This window comes from Lissotriton helveticus, chromosome 3_1, assembly GCF_964261635.1.
Source record: "Lissotriton helveticus chromosome 3_1, aLisHel1.1, whole genome shotgun sequence".
NCBI classification, from domain to species: Eukaryota; Metazoa; Chordata; class Amphibia; order Caudata; family Salamandridae; genus Lissotriton; species Lissotriton helveticus.
The window spans coordinates 143,811,502-143,830,146 of NC_136061.1; the positions used below are offsets into that span (position 1 = coordinate 143,811,502).

At 41.6% G+C, this 18,645-nt stretch overlaps 1 protein-coding gene across 2 annotated transcripts in view; it reads right to left on the reverse strand.

Moving 5' to 3' along the window:
• LOC144824447 (uncharacterized) overlaps nt 1-18,645 on the reverse strand; it is a 170,995-nt gene that overhangs the window by 116,274 nt on the left and 36,076 nt on the right. The window contains exon 2 of one of the 2 annotated variants that reach the window (XM_078683549.1): nt 12,586-12,668. The exons of the other annotated variant lie outside the window; for it this stretch is intronic. Within the exon in view, the coding sequence (XP_078539675.1) occupies nt 12,586-12,668 (83 nt within the window). The remainder of the gene's footprint in view (nt 1-12,585; nt 12,669-18,645) is intronic. 2 annotated transcript variants of the gene reach the window in all.

The window sequence follows — 18,645 nt, forward strand, 5'->3', positions numbered from 1 at the left end:
GGAAGGGGTAATGTGACTGCACACATTATACATATTTCAGAACTACACTCCAGTGTGAAAGACTGACTCATTTGGCGAATTCATAAGCAATGACTGGCTTCTAATTCTACCAAAACTTGAGAACAGATAGGTTTTTAAGCAGTTATGTGTCTGCAAAGACATGAAGTAACCAAATGCTTCTTTCACAATGGTTGTCTAAATACACACAGACTCACAGTGTGATTCTAGACAAGCAGCACTATTCCTTGGACTTTACCAAAACAGTCAATAGTCTGAAAGGGGTAAGGTGACAGCACACATGCTACATATTTCAGAACAACACTCTAGTGTGAAATCTTGACTCATTTTCCGAATACATAAGCAATGACTGGCTTCTAATACTACTAAAACTTGACAACATGACCGGGTTTAAAGCAGTTATCTGTCTGCAAAGACATGAAGTAACCAAATGTTTCTCTCACAATGGTTGCCCAAATGCATACAGGCTCACAAGTGTGATTCTAGACAATCAACACTATTCCTTGGACTTTACCAAAACACATTCAGTCGTCTGGAAGGGGTAAGAGGACTGCACACATTCTACACATTTCAGAACTACACTCTAGTGTGAAAGCCTGACTCATGTTGTGAATACATAAGCAATGACTGGCTTCTAATACTACTAAAACTTGACAACATGACAGGTTTTAAAGCAGTTATCTGTCTGCAAAGACATGAAGTAACCAAATGCTTCTCCCACAATGGTCGCTCAAATGCACACAGGCCCACAGTGTGATTCTAGACAAGCAACACTATTCCTTGGACTTTACCAAAACACATTCAGTCATCTGGAAGGGGTAAGAGGACTTCACACATTCTACATATTTCAGAACTACACTCTAGTGTGAAAGCCTGACTCATTTTGCGAATGCATAAGCAATCACTGGCTTCTAATACTACTAAAACTTGACAACAGGATAGGTTTTTAAGCAGTTATATGTCACCAAATACCTGAAGTAACCAAATGCTTCTCTCACAATGGTTGCCCAAATGCACACAGACTCGCAGTGTGATTGTAGACAAGCCACACTATTCCTTGGACTTCGGCAAAACAGATTCACTAGTCTGGAATGGGTAAGGAGCCTTCACACATTCTACATATTTCAGTACTGCACTCTAGAGTGAAGGCCTGACTCATTTTGCGAATGCATAAGCAATGACTGGCTTCAAATTCTACTAAAACCTGAAAACAGGATAGGTTTTTAAGAAGTTATGTGTCAAAAAAGACATGAATAAAGCAAAAGCACACAGATTGACAGTATGATTCTAGACACGCAGGACTACGTCTTAGACTTTAGCAGGAGAAACACAAAGGCACCACATACGACCCCTCACAAATTAATAACTCACCTTTAAAATTGATTTGTAGTTTAAGAAGTATGTCAGTCACACACCAGATTTTCTTATACAGAATGTCTGTACTGCACTGCTACTAGCAAAAACAAAAAAATTGCAGATTTTCTCTCTCATTCTGCACACATATACAGCTTAATATCAAATCACACTGCTTCCCACATTAATTCAAAACCTAACACACATTTCTATTGGTTACACATTTCAACCCTTTCCAATTGACATAACTTTGGACCCTACCTCCAATCTGCTTACTGCCTGTTACCATAGTAACAGTTCATGGAACACTGAACTGAACACACAGGTCACAAGTTCAGCACACAATGTTGCTAATCCAAACTGCAAGTGTGCTTGACTTTTCAAAATATCAGCTTATCCTATGTAATGTTCCTTTCAAACAGTTTTTTATTAACCAATAAGAATCATGCTTTTAAAAACAGAAACATGCACCCTACTTTTCAGTCTATAATATTCCCCAATAGCCACACATTTTATTTTTTTTCACAACTGCATCTTAACCACCAATTTAGAAAAATCTTAGTTTTCAAACTGCCATTTCACATACAGACACCTTCTGAGTGCATCCAGACCTCCCTTCAAGATGCTTACAGTGTGGATTGTGGGACACAGCTATATTTTCTGGAGCCAAATGTATGCAGAAAACAGAGGCATTGACAAAGACCTAGCTTTGCCAAATGTAGACATTAAATGGATTGGACAGAAAGGATTAAAGTGGCACCATTGGTTAAATCCTTTTTGCATCTCCAACACCCTGACCTCATCATTGTGCACTGTGGTGGCAATGACCTAGGCACTTTGACTGGGGTAGGTCTGGAAATGCTTATGAAGGACACCTTTGGAGAATTGATGTCACTTTTCTCTTGTCTTTTGTAACATATGCCAAAGACAGAAATTGAACTGGTTCAATCAATTCTCTCCACAGATTGAGAAAGCTAGGAAATATGTCAATAAAGCTGTTTCTGCTTATCTCAGAGATTATAGAATTTACAACAACAATCTGCGTTTTAATATGGACGGCATCTATAGGAGACATGGTGTACATTTTATAGATGAGGGTAACAGAGTCTTCCTCAACAACTTTAGACTCTGCATCCATACTTACTTGTAGGTACCAAAATCTCCCAATAAAAACAACAGCTCTTTTTAGAGCCACCCAAGATCTAAACACATAAGCTTGATATATATCGGAAAAACATAACTTTTTTTTGCTTGGAGTCGCGTACCCAACGCGTTAGGAGTTGTGCTCCCAACACGTTATGAGGTGCGCACCCAGCGCGTGCCCACCAGGGGACCATGCTGAGCGCTGTGCTGGGTGCACGAGTCCTAATTTTACCGTAAAAAAATTTAGCACCCACCACTAATTTCTATTCTCCCCGGGGTCCCCATCCCCCGGGGTCTATATATAACGTTGGGGAGCCCCAATGCCCCCACTGTCCCACCGGCTCCCCACGTCCTTCGGGAGCCGGCATTGCTTTTCGACATGGGGAGCTGCTAACATGCAGCTCCCCTTGTGGAAAAGCAATTTGGTTTGCATTTTGAAAGAGAGAGCAGGTAAACCTGCTCTCTCTTTCAAAATTCAAACCAAGATTGCTCTGGCAGGGCATTGTGGGACCCCCTAAGCAGGCCTAGGGGATCAGGGTGTGTCTACCCTGCCCCCTTTTTGCGTTTTGTGCACTTTTTTCAAGGATTTCTTGTGCCTCGGTTCTACCGAGGCACAAAATGGTTGCCAACACTGCCTTGTTTGGAGTGTTGACAGCTAGTTGACAGCCAATTAGCATGCAGCTTGTGGCAGCTCGTGATCGGGAGGGTGCATGCAGGGTGCGCTCAGGGTGCGTGGATCCACCGCGGCCATAGCTATATATATATGATTTCACTTTTGATCTCTCAGCAACTACTGAACAGATTTACACCATTTAACAGAAAGGTCTACCTCTTTGCCAAATTTGGTGTAATTCCGTTCAGCAGTTCGGGCTGTAGCTGGGACTAAAGGTTCCTATGGAAAATTGCATGGGGAAAACATGTTTTCGGACCCCCTTTTTTCTCGGCCCCTGCTAGACGAATCACCCCGAGACTTTCAGGATAGGAGCAAACCGGAGCTGGCCATAAGTTCAGAACATTTTGTGAAGATTCGTCAACCAGCGCCAAAGGTATTGGGAATAGAATGTTGTGGATTTCCTATGGAAAATAGGTCCTAACTATAACTACCTACTGGCATATATATTACCTACTATATTTATAGATATTTTTTACTCCAAGGTACGCGGCACACAAGAATTATGGTAATTGCTATTTTATTTTTAGTTATAACACTTAGACCAACGCATTTCAGCCTGCCGGCTTTGTTCGCAGTCAGTGAGCCCTCCTTAATTTCATACTATTTATCCCATATTTAGTTTAGTTTAACAAACATTTTATACATATTTACATGACATTTTTTACAAGAGGATGTATTGCGGGCATTTTGTTCAATTGCAAAGCATGAATATTATTCAAGTCAAGTCAAATAAAACTTTATTCGATTGATTATAATCATAAAAGCGAAGACAATAATTCATACATATGTTAAAAATATATTAAAACCAATGTTCATCATAAATATACAATAAGGTGCATTAAAAATTGAGATACGAAGAATAAAAACTGAGTAACAGGACAGGTATAATCACCCCACAGTCTCTATTGCCGCTAATCTTTTGGCTTTATTTTGAACCGCAGCCACCAGGAAACAGGCAACCCCGTATATCACCCGGGGACTGCCTAATAGTTGTAGGTACAGGAGTGCAGGCCTTACTTGAGCGAACCCCGCCTCTCTAAAGAGTGGTACTAAGAACTGTTTCCTGATGTCGGCGTAATGATCACAGAAAATAATAAAGTGCATGAGAGTTTGGCTAGAAAAGTTATCACAGCTACAAGGAATTGATGATTCGGGTCTGCCCCATGCTGGAAAGTGGCCGAGGGAGAAATGAACAATGTTGAATCTAAATCGGGTTAAAAGATGACGGTGATAGGTAATTGACACAATGTTTAGATATAATTCAAGAAGTGGCGAAGTCATCAGAATATAATGTGCTCTGACAGATGGTTTTAACAATTCCATCTTCTACCGTTCTTGGTCCGCTAGACTCAAAAAATTGCTTTTAATCCACTCTAGGTCACCCTTTTGCAATAAATTTGGGGACGAGTATAGTTCAGGTCGACCCAATTTACAAAATGTGTTTCTGATATAGACTAGCCAGGGGATTTTGTCAGCCTTGTCTAACGCCATGCAATCTTTTAAGATGGAGTGGTTCAGTGTGATCTCGCTATTAAGCCAGGTTTTAATCCAACAGGACAATGGGGCCAACTGTAAGAGATCTGTGATACATCTCAGACCTAACTCTGAGTGCAGGGAAAATACAGGAGTAGATTGAGGGACAGCTAGTAATGACCTTAAAAACTTGTTCTCCGTGGTCTGCATTTTACCTAGCGGTAAATAACCCCAGAGTGAGGCGCCATACAGTGCTATGGACAGGCATTTGGTTTTATAGACTGTTAAAAGGGCTTCCATGGGCCTCGATCCCAAACGTTTTGCGAAGCCAAATAGAGCTGAGGTTGATCTTGCGACAACTTTACTTTTGGCAGTTAATTGGGGGGCCCAGTTACCCTTTTCATCAAAAATGACGCCTAAATATGGGAAGACCGGCACCCTGGATATCTCCGTCCCGTTGCAGGCAAAACTTTTTATTTTTTGGGCCTTAGATCGTTTGCCTGCCACCATAACATGGGACTTTTTACTGTTTACCTGTAGGTCTAGTGACCTCATGAAGCCACCAAAGGCGTCCAAGAGTCTCTGCAGTCCCAGTCCAGTGCGTGCTAACAGAACCGCGTCATCCGCGTAAAGAAGGACTGGGACTGCATAGTCTCCCACACGCGGGACATCCAGGGTGGCCCCCTCTAGATGTTTATCCAAGGAATTTATGTATACGGTAAAATGGAGGGGGGGCGGGATACACCCCTGCCTGACACCTCGCTTGGAATTGAAATAGGCAGTACAACCCCCCTCCTTATTAACTCTGATTGACGCCAGGAGTCCTTGGTGAAGGGTCGCTAGGAAGTTGACCAAAATTATTCACTTTACTGCGCTTAATCTATATGGAACATAATTAATGAATCTTTTCAATTCATTTCCATTTACATAAAAAGCGGTATAAGAGTAAGAGAGAAATTGAATATGCCAAGTTGATTAAAACGTTGGGCAGAAAACATGAGATTATTGTGACTAAATCAGATAAAGGGGGGCAAAAGGGTCATCTGGCTCCAAAAAAATTACATTGTGGAAGGCAATAGACACTTACAAGATAATGAATGCTATGAGAAGTCCACACATACCAAAACCAATGTGGCTAGACAGAGTCTAAAAAATACATTTATGACCTGGAAGAGAGAAGGGGTGATTTCAATGAAATAATTTAAATTTATGAATATAGAACATACAGTAGTAGCCAAACTTTATTTCATCCCTAAAGTTCATAAAAAAACTACATCGGTTCCAGGCAGGCCCATTATATCGGTCATAAATAGTGTCGGTGAAACTATTACATAATTTGTGGACTTTTTCCTTCAAGATTTTGTCAAAAAATTGCCCAGTTATGTGAAGGACACTGGTGACTTTTTAAGAACGGTACAAGGGTTTAAATGGTAGGATCATTTACTTTTTATTACATTGGACATTGAATCCTTATACACCAGTATAGAGCATTCCATGGGTTTAAAGGCTATTCAGTATTTTTTAGATTTTAGACCAATAGAGTTTTATCAACATAAAAAGATGCTTTTAAGTTTAATCTCATGGTGCCTGCATAACAATTATTTTTTATTTGGCAATGATATTTATTTGCAGAAACGTGGTGTTGCTATGGGGGCTTGCTCCTCCCCCAGCTATGCATTCTTGCATGTTGGCTTGTGGGAGGAGCAGGTCATCAAGGTGATATATGCTACCGCTTTGAATGAACATGTTTTGTATTGGTTAAGGTACATTGATGACATTTTTATTGTGTGGCAAGGCAGAGAATCAAGTGCATCTGAATTTATCATACAGATCAATATCAATACCGCTAATCTTAGATTTACTTCTAACATCAGTAATATTGATTTTTTGGATGTCAAGGTTTACCAAAATGAAGGGAAATTGTGTACCACTTTATATAGGAAGGATACTGCTGGCAATATAACTCTACATGCCAGCAGTGCTAATCCTAAACATTTGATTGACAATATCCCGTACGGAGAATTCTTGCATCTTAAAAGGATATGCAACAACAATGAGGATCTGAACAGATGCACAGAGGAGGGGTATCATAGATTTCGACAAAGCGGCTATAGTGAAAAGATCCTCAAAGCTGCAATAAAGAAGACCAATGAGAGATCAAGAGAGTCATTACTTACTAATAATGCAAAAAAAAAGCTAGCGATGACTCTGCCCTGACAGTGTCCTGTCTACGAGATTACCATCTCAACCCACTGTTACTTACAGAAAGGGCATTTCAATGCGCAAGCAGATAGGGAAAGTTTGCCCAGAACTAGCAACGGCTAAAACGTGGTTGCAACCAAAGGACGGCTTCACAAAATGTAATACTTGCAGAGCCTGCAAGTTTGGTAAAAATACCACACATTATGCTTCACCATTTAGTCCAAATGAAATAGCCATCAAGGGTAATTTCTCTTGTAGAACAGAGTTTGCAGTATATATCCTGATGTGCACCTGCGGACTAAAATATGTGGGCAGCACTAAGCTGCAGGTGCATGTCAGGATTTTGCAACACTGTCGTGCAATAGTCAACAATGACCTCATGTATCCGGTAGCCCACCATTTCGAACATACACATAATAATGATTTAAGTTGTTTGAGTTACTTTGTGGCGGCTGCCATTCAAAAATCAAGAGGCGGAGGGGATCATGAAAAAGCCCTGAGGCAGTTGGAATTGAGAATAATTTTAGAGCTTGACACCAAGCATCCGCATGGGTTGAAAATATCACAGAAGATTGCATAATTTTTTATAGTTGATTTGTCTTTTCTTATCAGGATTTGACAGTTATGAAGGCCCCTTGATGTACACATTCTGTTTCCATAGATAAATAGGCACTTATCTGAGCAGCGGTCTGTAGTATGGAGGTACAGTCAGGTTTGAATTTTATTCATGTCTGTGTACACTTTAGTATGCATTGGACACTTTGGTAGTACTTTTAGGCACATTTTGACGTATGATGCTGTGTTGTTCTCTAGTACTTAGAAGGAAGGGTGGAGTAGGTACTAGGAGTGATCGTATTTAAGAATACATTTAAGCTGGAATTTCCCAGCAAGTGGAGGTCCTGAATCAATATACATATTTTGGTGCATTGGCAATATTTTGCAAATATAACAATGAATTGATTGTCATATTTTAATATATTTACATATTTATTTATGCATTTATATTGTATTTAGATCCTTTGGAATTTTATAAGAAAATGGAATCACCGATTGAAATAATGTATTTATACGGAAATATTGGATTGTATCTGGGACCTATCACCTATACATGGACTACGAAATTTATGAAGATCACAGCATATATTTTAATATGGACACAACAGCAATCAAGGGAAGAATAATTGAAAAAGGAAAAAGAAAAAAAAGAAAAGAAAAAATAGAAAAAAAGCGAATGAAAAAACATGAAAGGAAAAGAAAGCAAAGACGCATGTTATAAAAGAAAGACTGGGTGTTCTTATATATGTGTATATATTTTTTCTATTTCTATTCATGGTGTCCTATCACGTGGTGTCAGCAATGTATAGAAAAAATTGTGTTTCTATCTCTCTGATTGTGTGAACAAGGGCGAGTGGTGGCCGAAACGCATAATCAGGAACCAGGAATAAACCTTTGACTTGCCTGCAGTTTCGGTGGTTGGTGAATCCTTTGCAGCTGAAGTGGTGTGGACTGGCGCTGCGAGCAGATGAAGGATTTTGGTGATTTTTAATATATATATATATCCGTCGGCTATGGACTTGTATTGAGTTTTTAATGAAGTTTAATGAAGAATCATCAAATAAAAGAATAAAAGAAGGATAATTTTTTCCAAGAATTTGAAGTCTCAAACTTTTCTTTTTAGGATAAGATGTTATGTTTGGCAATTATCATTCGAGTTACTGTACTTTACTATTTGTGATTTACTCTCTTCTACTCTAGGGGTATGTGCTGAGCTTTTCTGTATCTTTGTGTTTTTGGTCACCCAAAATTGTGGGAACTAGGGAGGTCAAGTTCTCAGCTCTCTACACTACCATTTTTTGCCCACACTTCTAAACTCATATACTTACTGGTGCCGGCTCTGAGTGTCCTGACCTTTCTTCCCGTGTTTCATTAGCTACTGGCGGTCGCCAGTAGGTAATTATAGTTAGGACCTATTTTCCATAGGAAATCTGCAACATTCTATTTGGAATAATTTTCGCGCCGGTTGACGAATCGAATGAAATTTGGGCTTTAATAATTAGCTACCGGGGGCCCAAATCTCAGGGGCAATAGTTTTACATTTTATGGGGTCTCAGAGGGGCTTCCTAGCTCGGGGGATGGCCACCCTCCAGGGCTAAAATGTAATGGGTGGCGGGGGTGGCTTAACCGCCACCCCACCAGAAAAATAGATGAGTGGGGTGCTCAAAGGCCCGCTACCCCCTGGGGCTTTTTAAAAAATGTTTGAGGGGGGCTCGAAGGCCTCTCCGGTCCCAGGGACCGCCACTGCTGTTTACTATGGCAGGGCAGGAGACAAAGCTCTCCGCTGTCACAGCAAACTTGGTTTGGGTTTTGAAATAGAGAGCAGGGAAACCTGTTGTCTGTTTCAAAATGCAAACCAGATTGTTTTCCACACGGGGAGCTGCATGTTAGCAGCTTCCCATGTGGAAAAGCAATGCCGGCTCCCGAAGGATGCGGGGAGCTGGCTGGGACTGTGGAGGTATTGGGTTTTCTCCCTCCGGTCCCCTACGTTATAAATGAGCCCCGAGGTATGGGCTTCCGGGGAGAGTAGAAATGAGTGATAAATGCTATTTTTTTTACGGTAAAATTAGGTGCGCTCCCTGGTGTGCATATGTTAGGTGAACGACTCTAACACGTGGGGTGCGCGAGTCCAACTGAAAAAAAAGTAATATTTTTCAGATATACATGCAGCTTATGTGTTTAGATTTTGTCTGGCTCTAAAAAGAGCCCTTATGTTTATTGAGAAATTTTGGAACTTACTAGTAGGTACCTATGCAGAGTCTAAAGATGATGAGGAATACTCTGTTACCCTCTGTCCTATAGATGCCATCCATATTGAAATGCAGATTGTTGTGGTAAACTGACCCATAATCTCAGAGAAAAGAAGATTTATTGACATGTTTCCTTGCTTTCTCAATACTAAGTATGGGTAAAATTTGCGAATTCACGCGAATTCGTGCGAAATTGCAAAAAAAGGCCGCTAGTTCGTGAATTTTCCCGCAAACTCGTGGATTTTTTGCCATTTGCACAAATATGTGACCACGTGTGCCTGTAACTTTGCCAGCGTGACAAAAGGCGCCGAGGTCCCTTGAGCGAGTTCACATGCATCTTGTTTATAAAGAGTCAGAGACCGAGCAGAGCAGCAGATGAGGAGAAAGCAGCCTCCTGGTCACAGGAGCTACACAGGGATGGCGCTCGGGAAACTCATGGATGCAAAAATAAGTTTGGCACAGGACCCCAGAATCCTTCAGATGTCCAAGATAGCTCTGCTGCGCGTGTTGGTACAAAGCCACTCTGATCCTGCTCAGTGGGTTCAGGCGCATGCAGCTGCTGCTGCTGGACAATGTCCCATCTCATACTAAACTGCCCTGTACAGGCATATGCTGGCGCTGGACAGTAGGGTGCAGTGGCAAGCGGGTGCTCCACGCCTGATACATGCGCATACCAGTGCCAGAGGGGACACGTGTTTATTGGTGCTGTGTAGCAAGTTATGACTTTACATTTTGACTGCACCAGACGGTGGTACAACCTACACGGATCAGGAGCATCCAGGCACCAGACTTCATGGTGCAAGAGCATAATGGTGCTGTGCGGTACGGGTATATATGTACTGGGGGCAGAGGGACACTTGGCACAATGTGTGCTCACACCCAGAGGGCTCCCAGGCAATTGAGCACAAATAATTTTTTCACACTGAGAGGGCTTCGGGGCAGTTCAGCAGCACGAGGGGTCACACCGACTGGGCCCCGGGGCAGTTCAGTAGCGCGTGGGCTTACAACCCCTGGCCAGCTCAGAAGCGCAGGGGCTCACACCCACAGGGATCCCAGGCAGTTTTGCAGCGCCAACCTCTGGTTCATCACTGCCACCCTCTGGTTCATCACTGCCACCCTCTGGTTCACCACTGCGACCCTCTGGTTCATCACTGCCACCCTCTGGTTCACAACCTGCCACCCTCTGGTTCACCCCTGCCACCATCTGGTTCATCACTGCCACCCTCTGGTACATCACTGCCACCCTCTGGTTCATCACTGCCACCCTCTGGTTCATCACAGCACCCTCTGGTTCACCACTGACACCCTCTGGTTCACCACTGACTTCCTCTGGTTCACCACTGCCACCCTCAGGTTCATCACAGCACCCTCTGGATCAGCACTGTCTCTCTCTGGTTCATCACTGCCACCCTCTGGTTCATCACTGCCACCCTCTGGCTCATCAAAGCACCCTCTGGTTCACCACTGCCACCCTCTGGTTCACCACTGCCACCCTCTGGTTCACCACTGCCACCCTCTGGTTCACCCCTGCCACCATCTGGTTCATCACTGCCACCCTCTGGTTCATCACTGCCACCCTCTGGTTCACCACTGCCACCCTCTGGTTCATCACTGCCACCCTCTGGTTCACCACTGCCACCCTCTAGTTCATCAATGTCACCCTCTGGTTCACCACTGCCACCCTCTGGTTCATCACTGCCACCCTCTGGTTCATCGCTGTCACCCTCTGGTTCATCACTGCCACCCTCTGGTTCATCACAGCACCCTCTGGTTCACCACTGCCACCCTCTGGTTCACCAATGACTCCCTCTGGTTCACCACTGCCATCCTTTGGTTCATCACAGCACCCTCTGGATCAGCACTGTCACTCTCTGGTTCATCACTGCCACCCTCTGGTTCATCACTGCCACCCTCTGGTTCATCACAGCACCCTCTGGTTCACCACTGCCACCCTCTGGTTCACCACTGCCACCCTCGGGTTCACCACTGACACCCTCTAGTTCACCACTGCCCCCCTCTGGTTTACCACTGCCACCCCCTGGTTCATCACTGTCATCTGGTTCATCACTGCCACCCTCTGGTTAATCATTGCCACCCTACGGTTCATCACAGTAGATTATGGGGAGAAAGCACACCTACCCAGCCTCAACCGGGGGCTGGTTAATGTGTTACTGAATTTAAGCTTCAAGTCCGGCACCTGCTGCCTTATCTGTAAGTGCTTCCTGTTGTGGTTTAATATTTGTTACAGCCTGGAGCATTCTGCCATACTTGTAACTATTCTCTGACCCTGCTTCGAGGGTCAGAGCAGCGTCAGAGAATAGTTGCAAGTAGGCAACAACTCTGGAGGCGCCACTCAGGAAGCACTAACAGGGTTACAGCAGGTGCCCAAGTTAAAGTTAATTTCTGTGTAACCAGGGTTACAGCAGGTGCCCAAGTTGAAGTTAATTTCTTTGTAACCATTTTGTAAATGGTTACGATGAAATTAGCTTCAACTTGGGCACCTGCTGTAACCCTGTAAGTGCTTCATGTACTTCAGTTTTTGAAAATCCGTCCCGGACCGCGAAATTGCAGCAAATTCCACAAACGGAACAGATTTCTACGCCCATGCTTACTCAATATGTGGACAAAATGTATTGGACCAGTTCCATTTTTGCCTTTGGCATATGTTAGAATACACAAAGGCAGTTTGGGGGAAAAGTGACATCAATTCTCCAAAAGTGTCCTTCATAAGCATTTCCAGACCTACCCCAGTCAAAGTGCCTAGGTCATGGCCACCACAGTGCACAAATATGAGGTCAGGGTGTTGGAGATTTAACCAATGGCATCAATTGGTGCCACTTTAAACCTTTCTGTCCAATCCATTTAATGTCTACATTTGGCAAACCTAGGTCTTTGTCAATGGCTCTATTTTCTGCGTACCTTTAGATCCAGAAAATATTGCTGCGTCCACAATCCACACTCTAAGCATCTTGAAAGGAGGTCTGGATGCACTCAGATGGTCTCTGTGAATGAAATGGCAGTTTGAAAAGTAATATTTTTCTAAAATGGTGGATAAGGTGCAATTTTGAAAAAAGAATAGAAATGATTGGCTGTTTGAGAACATTATAGTCTGAAAAGTAGGGTGCATTTTTCTGTTTTTTAAAAGCATGTTTCTTATTGGTTAAGAAAAACTGTTTGAATGGAACATTACATTAGATACGGTGATATTTTGAAAAGTCAAGCACACTTTCTGTTTGGATTAGCAACATTGTGTGCAGAACTTGTGACCTGTGTGGTGAGTTGAGTGTTCCATGTATGTCAATTGGAAAGGGCTGAAATGTGTAACCAATAGAAATATGTGTTAGATTTTTAATTAATGTGGGAAGCAATATGATTTGATATGTACATGTATATGTGTGCAAAATGAGACGGAAACTTTGCCATTTTTTTGGTTTTCTTGAGTAGTGCAGTGCAGTGCAGAGATTCTGTATAAGAAAATCTGGTGTGTTACTGACATTCTTCTTAATCTTCAAATCAATTTGAAAGGTAAATTGGTAATTTGTGAGGAGTTTTATGTGGGGTTTTGTTTTTAATATAATTAGTATGTTTTTCCTGGTAAAATCCAGGTAGTTGTGTTACTTGTCTAGAATTATATTATGAGATTTACAAGCCCCTTGCGCTGCCAGTGTATCACTATGCGTGACGCACCAATGGCGCAGCCTGCTAAGGGATATTTACAAGCACAGGTAAAGTGACCCTCCGTGACTTAACATGTGCTTGTAAATATCACCCTCGTTCACACAACATTTTGCGTGTTAGAAGCGTGACATTTCTACGGATGCAGTTCCAGATTTATGAGAAATTGTAAAACTGGAAATGCGTCAGTTTTCTGCGCCAGAGTAGGGGTGGCATAGGGAAGAGAAACGAGAAGAAATGTTTTCATTTGTCCTCGTTTTTTTCTCTTTCAAAGCATGCTGTATTCTACAGCACGCTTTGAAAGTATTGGATGAGCAGCATAATGTGTCCAAAAAGACAAAATCTTCTGGTAAGATTACTATAAATCTTTCTAGACCGAAAAAGAATGTTCAGAATGTTAAAACCAGTGACAACGCTTCAACCACAAAAAAAAATCAAAATAATAGGAAAGGATAAAAAGCAACTGTAGATTAAAAAAATTCGACATATGATTAGAGAAGAGACAATCAGTATAATGAAAAAAAACATTTTGTTCATTGTTGCATTGCTTTTATGAAAAATTCAGAACTGATAAAAGTAAAATACAAAGTGTTTGTTATATTCGTAATCTTTTGGATGTATGTTCTGGGTCTACACAATTTACGCAGAATATCCAACAAGATGCTCAGCAATTTCTAATGTATATGCTTACCATATTGGTAAATGAAGGCATAGAAATTGAAAATCTTTTTGGCCTTTGTTATAAATGGGAACATCATTGTGAAAATTGTATGTATACAAGTAGCACTAACATAGAAACTGAAAGATTTATATATTTGACATTACCAGACTGTAAATCAGTGTCTTTCAATAAACTAGTTAAATCAGCAAATCAGAACATGGAGTGTAGCCAATGCAAATCAGAAATGTTATCAACATTATTTAAATATTTAATGATGCTTCGTTGTACAGCTGATGGAAGAAAATTGGAAACTTTAATAAAACATTTTGTAACAAGTCAACTATCAATATAAGGAAAGACTTTTGTAGTAGTAGTAATAATTTCCCATGATGGTCCTCCCACAAAATCTGGACATTACACTGCTTATCTAAAATGTAGAAAAGGCTGGACACTTTGTAATGATGCTCAGTTGGTTTTTAAACAATGTTTGCCAAGCGAATTATCAAATTCCTATCTAATATTTTTGTAGCCAAAGTTTTAGGAACATAATTCGGCCTCTGAGAAATTTATTAATATGTATTAATACGATTACTATTGGACAATTTCTTTTTTTTTTTTTTTTAATTTTTTTATTAGAATTTTTTCCCCCATTTTCTTTATAACATTAGCAGGGCACAATGATTACAAAACATTTAAAACACAAATTTAAACATGCAAATTCAGACAGAAATCAAAAAAAATCAAAACAAGTTGATAGTTTTTTAGGAATCTGTACCAAGCTTCCATCGAATAAAGGATTCCCAAATTTGCATACCCATCTTCTTGCCCTTTTTTCCCTTTCTAGCGTATATGGCTATTTCCAACTTTTGTATAGACATTACTCTACCTAACCATTGGTGATATGATGGGGGATTAGGATCTAACCAAGCAGAAGCCACAAGAAGTCTCAAAATCGCCATTGCCACAAATATAAAATATTTACAGGTCGGCTGCTCGCCAGCACTTAACCCCGATAGCATAACCACTGGTGTTAACTCTATAGTCGAAGACATTGCGATCTGAAAGAAATTCACAATATCCTGTTTCAATTTATCCAGGTGAGGACAGACTGCAAAAATATGTATCAGATCAGCGTACAGGTTTCCACATCTAAAACAGGTATTGCCAGATGTACCACCCCACTGAGCAATCTTCGCAGGTGTATAATATAGATGGTATAGTATCTTATAGTGTTGAGCCTGGAGGGACGATGAACACAGCGCTTTTCTCCCCATTTCCAGTGATTCAATAAAAATGTCCCTCCCCATATCTAAATCTATGTTTAAATCCAAAGACCATCTATCTACCCATTTCTCTAAATCATCTTTCTTTAATTTCGTCATTTCTAAGTAAAACCTCTTAATCGTGCAGTCTGAACCATTTTCTATAAGATCCATCAATGTGTTTCTTTCGAAACCCAATGCGCCCCCTTGTTTATTTACGAGACAGCTTCTTATTTGGAGATATTTAAAGAAATGTTTTGTGTCCAAAGTAAAATTATTTTGGAGTTCCGTAAACTGTAATATGCCATGGAGGCCCATCATATCTCCAATTTTTCTTATCCCCCGCCTATCCCACTCTTGAAAAACAGTACCCGAGAAAACTTCGCTAGGAAGGGAGGGATTATTTTTTAGTCTGGTATATATATTGTACTTCCCGATTCCCACCTTTTTGCAGATCCCTTTCCATATATTATATGCAGCCATTACAGTCTTAAAGCGTGTTCTTTTGAAGTAACTACCCACCGTAAATCTTAAAAATACATTTTCAGCATTCGTACCAAGAACCAAACCATAAATAGCAAGCGACCCAAAATCGTCCCAGCCCTCCACTTCGGCACCTCCAATCAAGCCCACCATACATTGCAGTGCCGCTGCCCTATAATAGAACTTTAAATCTGGTAGTGACCAACCCCATCTTTCCCGCGGGAGCGACATGAATCTCAATGCCCTCCGCGTCTTGCCTTTTGCCCAAACAAAACGGTTGACCATTTGTTCACAAATTTTGAACCACTTATTATCAACTAACAGTGGGATAGCTCTAAAAACATACAAAAATTTAGGCAAAACCAACATTTTAATAATGTTGACTCGTCCTACTAATGATAAATGAAGGTTCTCGTATCGATCAAGATCTTTCTTTACTTTGTCTAATATTGGAACAATATTTTTTTCCACCAAGTTGTCTAGATCGGCTGAGATGATAATACCTAGGTAAAGCCCTTCTTGTACAACGCGGTTATCATTGCAGATAGTCATGGAGTTCTTAATAATCTGGGTCTTTGAGGTATTCAGCGCGTAACCCGATACGTGCCCGAATTTACGGGCCTCTGCCTCTAACAACCCAATCGCCTCCGTGGGGTTTGGTGTTATCACCGCCACATCGTCAGCGTAAGCGAGTATCTTACAGGGACCCAGTAGTGTGTTTAATGGGGTGATATCTGGACATAACTCTATCTTGCGGATTAGTGGGTCCATGTACATGGCAAACAAGAGGGGCGAGTAAGGACACCCCTGTCGTGTGCCTCTCTTGATCTGAAATTGACCCATAGTACCCCCGTTAACTCTTAGAGCTGCAACCGGTTCCCTATACAGAGCCTGTAGGGCTTTCACAAAGCCCCCCTTTATCCCAGCTCTTATTAGGATATGCCACAGGAAGTCCCAGGAGACCCGATCGAACGCCTTCTCAGCATCAAGCAACATTACGGCCATCGGGTCTCCTATGACTTCGGTGGCATCGAACATGGTTATGACTTCCCGGGTGTGATGTGTCGTCCCTCTGCCGGGAATAAAACCATGCTGATTGCTGCTAACCAAGGGGGCTATTATTCCTGCAAATCTCATTGCAAGTGCTTTTGAATATATTTTAGTATCATTATTCATTAACGTAATAGGTCTATAAGACCCTGGTTCAGTTTCTATCTTCCCTTTTTTTAATATTAAGACAATATCTGCACCGCTCCAAGATTTGGGGATAGACTCCCCAGACTGTGCAGTTTGGATCGTGCTAATTAAATCCTGCCCTAAACTCCCCCAAAAAGTTTTATAAAACTCTAAAGGCAGTTGATCCGGGCCAGCGGCCTTTCCAGAGGGAAGGTTGCCCATAGCTTCTTTAACTTCGGTGTACTCCAGCAGTTTCTCCAATCCTTCTGCGTCTTCTCTAGAAACCCTCTCGACCGGTATATCCCGAAGGTATTCCCTTATCTCTTCAGTATTGCTAGGATATTGTTCATCATATAATGTCTGATAAAATTTCCTGAAGACCTCCCTTATTTCCTGCGAGTCTGAATGTAACTTTCCGAATTCGTCCCTGATCTCCCTAACAGTCCCCGTTGCTGCTATCTGTCTAGTCCGCATGGCAAGTACATGTCCAACTTTTTTCACTAAACTCGTAGCATCTTACCCTTTTAATAATATAGTATTGAGCTGCCTTGTTCGCCATATCTTCCTCCGCTTCACTTTTGACTTTCATTAATTCTATAATAGCTTCTTCAATCAGTTCGCCCCTTATTAAAGCTTCATGAAGGTGGTCCTCCGCCTCTAAGACAGCCCTCTCTATGTCACTGTCCCTGATTTGAGCTACTTTCCTTTTGTAAGCACTAAAACTGCATGTCTCTCCCCGAACTCCAACCTTAAAAGCATCCCATACAACTCCGGCTGGAGCGCTCCCTCTGTTATTCTCGAAAAACTCGCTGATCCATTTGGACATATGTTGTATATACTTATTATCCAAGAGGAGTCCTCTTTCAAAAGTCCAGATCCTGCTTAATCTAGTTCTCCCTTCTACCTTCATTGTTAATATCAAGGGATTATGGTCACTTAAAATTCGCGGGAGCCTATCGATTTCTACTCTGGTCATTAAGTCATTAGATATCAGGAAGTAGTCTAACCGAACACAGATACAGTAGGGTGCAGAATAGTATGTAAAACCTGTCTGGCCCGGTCTAATACTACCCCAGACATCTTGCAAACTATTGTTCTCTAAGAGATTAACCAGAGCCTTATATACTCTTTTCTTCCTCCCTTTATAGGCTCTGGTCGGACCTACCCCAAGCCCGTCTGCCCCATTGATGTTTAAATCACCTCCTATAATGACCTGAGATGGCCACCCTGCCAACTCTGCATCCAAAAATTGCAAGATTTCTGGATCATCCTGGGTTGAGCCATATATCGCTACTAAAGTTGGCCATACACCCTCTATTAAAATCTCAACCATGGCCCACCTACCCCATTGATCCTCTAATTTTTTTCCAATTACCACATTTTTACTTCTTGAGAGAATAGCTACCCCCCTATTTTTCGCTCCTAACTTGGATCTTGCAATTAAATAAAATCCCAACTGGTTAAGACAGAACTCCTGAGTGCTCATTACATGTGTCTCTTGTAAGAATACATAATCTACATTCATCTGCCGTAACCGAACTGCTATCTTCTGTCTTTTTTGGGGATCGTTCAACCCGCAGACATTCCATGTTGCAAATCTAAGTGACATATCTGAATATGGAGGGACTGCCAGCTAACTGCTCACTGCTAATAATCAACTTAACTAGTCTACTCTTCCCTGTTTCTGTTTCAATAACTATCTTAACTCTCTTATACCTTCCA